The sequence below is a fragment of the Helianthus annuus genome, chromosome 10 (genome assembly GCF_002127325.2).
Source record: "Helianthus annuus cultivar XRQ/B chromosome 10, HanXRQr2.0-SUNRISE, whole genome shotgun sequence".
Lineage (NCBI taxonomy): Eukaryota > Viridiplantae > Streptophyta > Magnoliopsida > Asterales > Asteraceae > Helianthus > Helianthus annuus.
In genome coordinates this window covers 176370604-176375077 of record NC_035442.2, presented here as the reverse complement: position 1 = coordinate 176375077, position 4474 = coordinate 176370604, and the positions used below count along the sequence as shown (strand labels likewise).

At 36.9% G+C, this 4474-nt stretch overlaps 1 protein-coding gene across 1 annotated transcript; it reads left to right on the top strand.

The window, feature by feature from the left end:
• Nucleotides 1-1013: 1013 nt before the first annotated feature.
• On the top strand, nucleotides 1014-4474 carry LOC110886807 (deSI-like protein At4g17486). The gene is made up of 4 exons (XM_022134657.2): nucleotides 1014-1274; nucleotides 2912-3199; nucleotides 3964-4041; nucleotides 4178-4474. Exons 1-4 carry the CDS (start codon nucleotides 1121-1123, stop codon nucleotides 4309-4311), a joined length of 654 nt encoding a protein of 217 aa, XP_021990349.1. The 5' UTR covers nucleotides 1014-1120; the 3' UTR covers nucleotides 4312-4474.

The window sequence follows — 4474 nt, the reverse complement described above, 5'->3', positions numbered from 1 at the left end:
GCCAACCACCAAATAAAACTATCCCCGCCGCCGCCCCAACTTCTAAATGTATATGTAGGATAATTACAATTTGTCTCTATCTGGTTTGGGGCAAATTTTATTATGCCTCGCTAATTCAAAAACTTTTGGTTTTAACACCCCGAACTTTATTTTCGTTGCATTTTGCCTCCCTATCATTAGATTCCGTCAAGTTGTCATCCATCTTCAAGGGTAAAAGGGTAATCTTGGCACTCAAACCCTGTAAACCCTCTCCAAATCCTACCAGTTTCATTCTAGAGATGATCAAATTAGACCCGGTATCGGTACCGAATTTACCGGACCAGGTACTTTTTCGGTACCAATTCGGTACCGACTTTTAACATTTTCGGTACCGGTATTTACCGGTTTTTACCCTCAAATACTGGTACCGTACCCGTACCGAACCGGATATATTCAGTACCGGTACCCACTTTTGGGGGTTTTCAGTACCGATTCTCTCGGCACCGGTACCGGGACGGTACCGAGCTCATCCGTATTTCATTCAACGTTGTACAATCCATTTCTCTTTTCGAGACGTAGAACCTTGGTGATTGAAACTCTCTTTCGACTAATGGCTCGTGGAGATTATAAGTGTACTCAAATAACCGAGCTTTGTTGGGCGTTAAAAAAAAACTAAAAACTATTCTTTAAACAACCCTTATGCCCTTATCAAAAGATTCAAAAGTATTAATTATATGAACCACCAAAACAATGATCCAAATTGCTCGCGGCAAACGGCCAACGAACAAACTGAAATTAAAAAAAAAAAAAAAAAAAACAAGAAATTTTCAATTTCGAACTCAGGAAGCTTTAACTCTCTGGCTTCCTTCAATCTAATCCGATTTAATTCAAAGATATTACGTGAAAAAGTTTCAATCTTTTTCACTCTGGTGGCCGGAGAGTTCCCTTTTTGATCGGTTTGTGTGTGTTTCTGGGGGCATAAGCATATATTCTGCAACCCAGGAACAACCCATTCCTGCAAAAAAAAAAAAGGGTTTTTTTTTTTTTTTTTTCTTTTGTTTCTTGAGATCTTTTTTGTTCTTGATCAAGAAAGAAAAATTATTTTAATTTATTTGTTGGGTTTGAATTAAATATTTAGAAAATGGGGGGTGGTACATTTTCTTTAAATTGTTCAAGTGTGGGAACAAATGTTGGATTTATGGATAGAGAGGTTTTCTTGAATGTATATGATCTTACTCCTTTCAATTCTTACAGCATCTGGTTTGGATTTGGTGTTTTTCATACAGGCATTGAAGGTAATTAATAATATATATATTTTATATAATTTCTTGTAAATTTTGTTGTTTATTATTATGTGCATATGGAATTATGAATTGTTGAATATGCAATCAAGATTTGAGGAAAAATCAAAACTTTAATATGTGATTGAATTAGGGTTCTTGAGCATTGTGTAAAATTAAAGATGTGGGTATGATCTTTTTCATGATAAATGGCATTTGTTTTGTAAAAACTGAAGAAATTGCACATGTTTCTTGGGATTTTGCTAAATTTTTTATATATGTACATATGAAATTATGAATTGTTGAGTATGCTAACAAGATCGAGCCGGGGGTCTCACTGGAAGCAGCCTCTCTATTCCTACGGATATAGAGGTAAGGCTGTCTACATCTTACCCTCCTCAGACACTACCTTAGTTTTGCTGTTGGTGGGATTTACTGAGTATGATGATGATGATGAGTATGCTAACAAGATTTGAGGAAAAAAATCGAACTTTTATTATGTGCTTGAATTAGGGTTCTTGAGAATTATTGAGGATTTGATGTATGTATGTCTAGCTTACCAATGTGTAAATTTGATGTTGTGGGTGTGATCTTTTTCATGCGAGTTAATTACTGTTTTCGTCCTTGTGGTTTGTCAAAAATCACTATTTCAGTTCATTAGTTTAAAAATTGCGATTTCAGTCCCTGTGGTTTCACTTTCGTAACCATTTCAGTCCACCTCATAACCATTTCAGTCCCTGTACTTACAGAATAAATGGATTGAAATGGTTACGAAAGTGAAACCACAGGGACTGAAATCGCAATTTTTAAACTAATGGACAGAAATAGTGATTTTTGACAAACCACAGGGACGAAAACAGTAATTAACTCTTTTCATGCTAAATGGCATTAGTTCTGTATAAATTGAAGTAATTGCATAGCTTTCTTGTGTGTTTGCTAAATTTTGATTATTTATATGAATTTTTGTTGAGGTTTTCTAATATGTTTTGGTGAAATTGGTATAAAAATTGGCACTTTGTAAGAGTTTATCAATTTAGTTTTAGATGGTTCAAGGCTTATACAGCCTGAGGGGTTAAACGAGCCGGGTCAAGCCCGAGCTCAACTGGGCTCGAGTTCGGCTCGTCATGTCTTTATGAAGCTCGAGCTCGCTCGACTCGACTCAGCTCGCGAGTAAAACCCAAAGCTCGAGCTCGGCTCGACTCGAGCTATTTTGAGAACAACCTCAAACGAACAAAAAGCTCGGCTCGAGCTCGCTTCAACGAGCCAAAGCTCGGCTCGAGCTCAGCTCGCCAATGTTATCATCATTATCATATAAACAATAAATAAATAAATTTTTGTTTGGGCTCGTTTAGGCTCGCAAGCCTAAACAAGCTTTGTATTTCAGGCTCAAGCTCGGGCTTGATAACTATACGAGCTCTAATTCAGGCTCGAGCTCGGGCTCGTTAAAGCTCGGCTAGTTCGAGTTTTTAACCGAGCCAATATCGAGTAGCTCTCGAGCCTCTGGGCTTGTTTACACCCCTAAGCCTGACCTCATAATCTTTTTCATGTTTTATGGTTTGTTCAAGTTTGACTTTCTTTAATTTTCTTGTTTTTTTTCGGTCGTATTGATGATATGATTATATATTTATATGGTTGATGAAACCTTGTTGCAGTGTATGGTATGGAATATGGGTTCGGGGCTCACGACTATTCTATTAGCGGAGTGTTTGAAGTCGAACCAAGAAGCTGCCCGGGTTTTATATACAGATGTTCGATTTCACTTGGGCATGTAAATATGTCGCCTTCTGAGTTTCGGGAGTTCATAGAGACCATGGCTTCGGATTACCATGGGGACACATATCACCTCATTTGCAAAAACTGCAATCATTTTACGGATGATATTTCTCATAGGCTAAATTGCAAAAGGATTCCCGGGTGGGTCAACCGATTGGCAAAGTTTGGTACGTAGCGGTTACTTTACAATCTTAAATATAGGTAATTAGGGCTGCAAATGAACCGAACGAACACGAACAGTTGTTAAGAAATACATGTGTTCACAAACTGTTCATGAACACTTACCGAACAAGATTTTAGGTTTGTGTTCGTTTGTTAAGGAAATAATCGTGTTCGTGTTCGTTTGTTAAGGAAATAAACGTGTTCGTGTCCGTTTGTTAAGTATAGACAACGTACGAAAACGGACGTTGATGAACACAAACAAGCATCCATTAACAGAATATATAATACACTAACACTTATTAAATATTTTTTGTCAGAATTTTGAAGTATATAAATAAAATATAAAAACTAAAAACACTAATGAACTATCGAACATAAACCGAACACGTTACCATACGTTCACGAACATAAATGAATGAACACGGCCTCTGTTCATGTTCGTTTATTTAACTAAACGAACAAAATTTCTTCTTCGTGTTCATTAGTTTAATAAACGAACGAAGGAACACAAACGAACTTCCCGCCGAACGGTTCACGAACTGTTCGTTTTAAACGTTTGGTTCATTTGCAGCCCTATAAATAATAGATAATTTGTTACTTGTAAACGAGTCGAATTAGATTTACCTTTTTCTCAAACGGGTCAAATCAAACTTTACATATAAAGAGAACGGGTTGAAATTGAAAGTCATTTTATTCAAAAATAAAATATTATTATTGTAATAATTTTCTATCGGTTTGATACATGAATGTGGCGATTTCGACATTTCAGGTTCTCTCTTTAGTTGTCTGCTTCCCGATAGCCTTGAATCAACTACAGTTAAACAACTGCCCGAGTATCATACATATGGTACGCGTTTAAACTCCCTTTGACTTTTGAGGTCAAACATTGTTCTTCTTAACCGAAATAGAAATAGTAATGGAACGAATATTTTCTGGTTTTTTTGTACTGCTATTATAAGGTTGTGGTTTTGATGAATTTACAGAAGATGACATGAGCGACTCGGAGTCATATTCAAGCAGTCAAGAAGCATTAGAAAACGGCGAGGTTGACCATAGAGTCTTGATTTCACCAACACGAACAGCCGAAATTGCCTTCATAAAAGAGATCCCGAGGTGAATACTAAATACGCGTGTGTGTTTTTGGTGTACGGTCAGTCAAATGCATACTTGAGATCACAAGATCTTGATTAAAACCGCGTGTGTGTATCGTCGTTTGAGAGAATCTTAGTCGTGATGGTTGCGCAAGGCTCATGAAACATGCTCGCAAACGCCCTTGTGTT

Bases quoted from the DNA above. Each gene is read 5' to 3' on its own strand.
- LOC110886807 (XM_022134657.2), top strand. From the start codon at position 1,121: ATGGGGGGTGGTACATTTTCTTTAAATTGTTCAAGTGTGGGAACAAAT. The intron at 1,275-2,911 runs GTAATTAATAAT...ACCTTGTTGCAG, and splicing joins TTTTCATACAGGCATTGAAG to TGTATGGTATGGAATATGGG. The intron at 3,200-3,963 runs GTACGTAGCGGT...TCGACATTTCAG, and splicing joins CAACCGATTGGCAAAGTTTG to GTTCTCTCTTTAGTTGTCTG.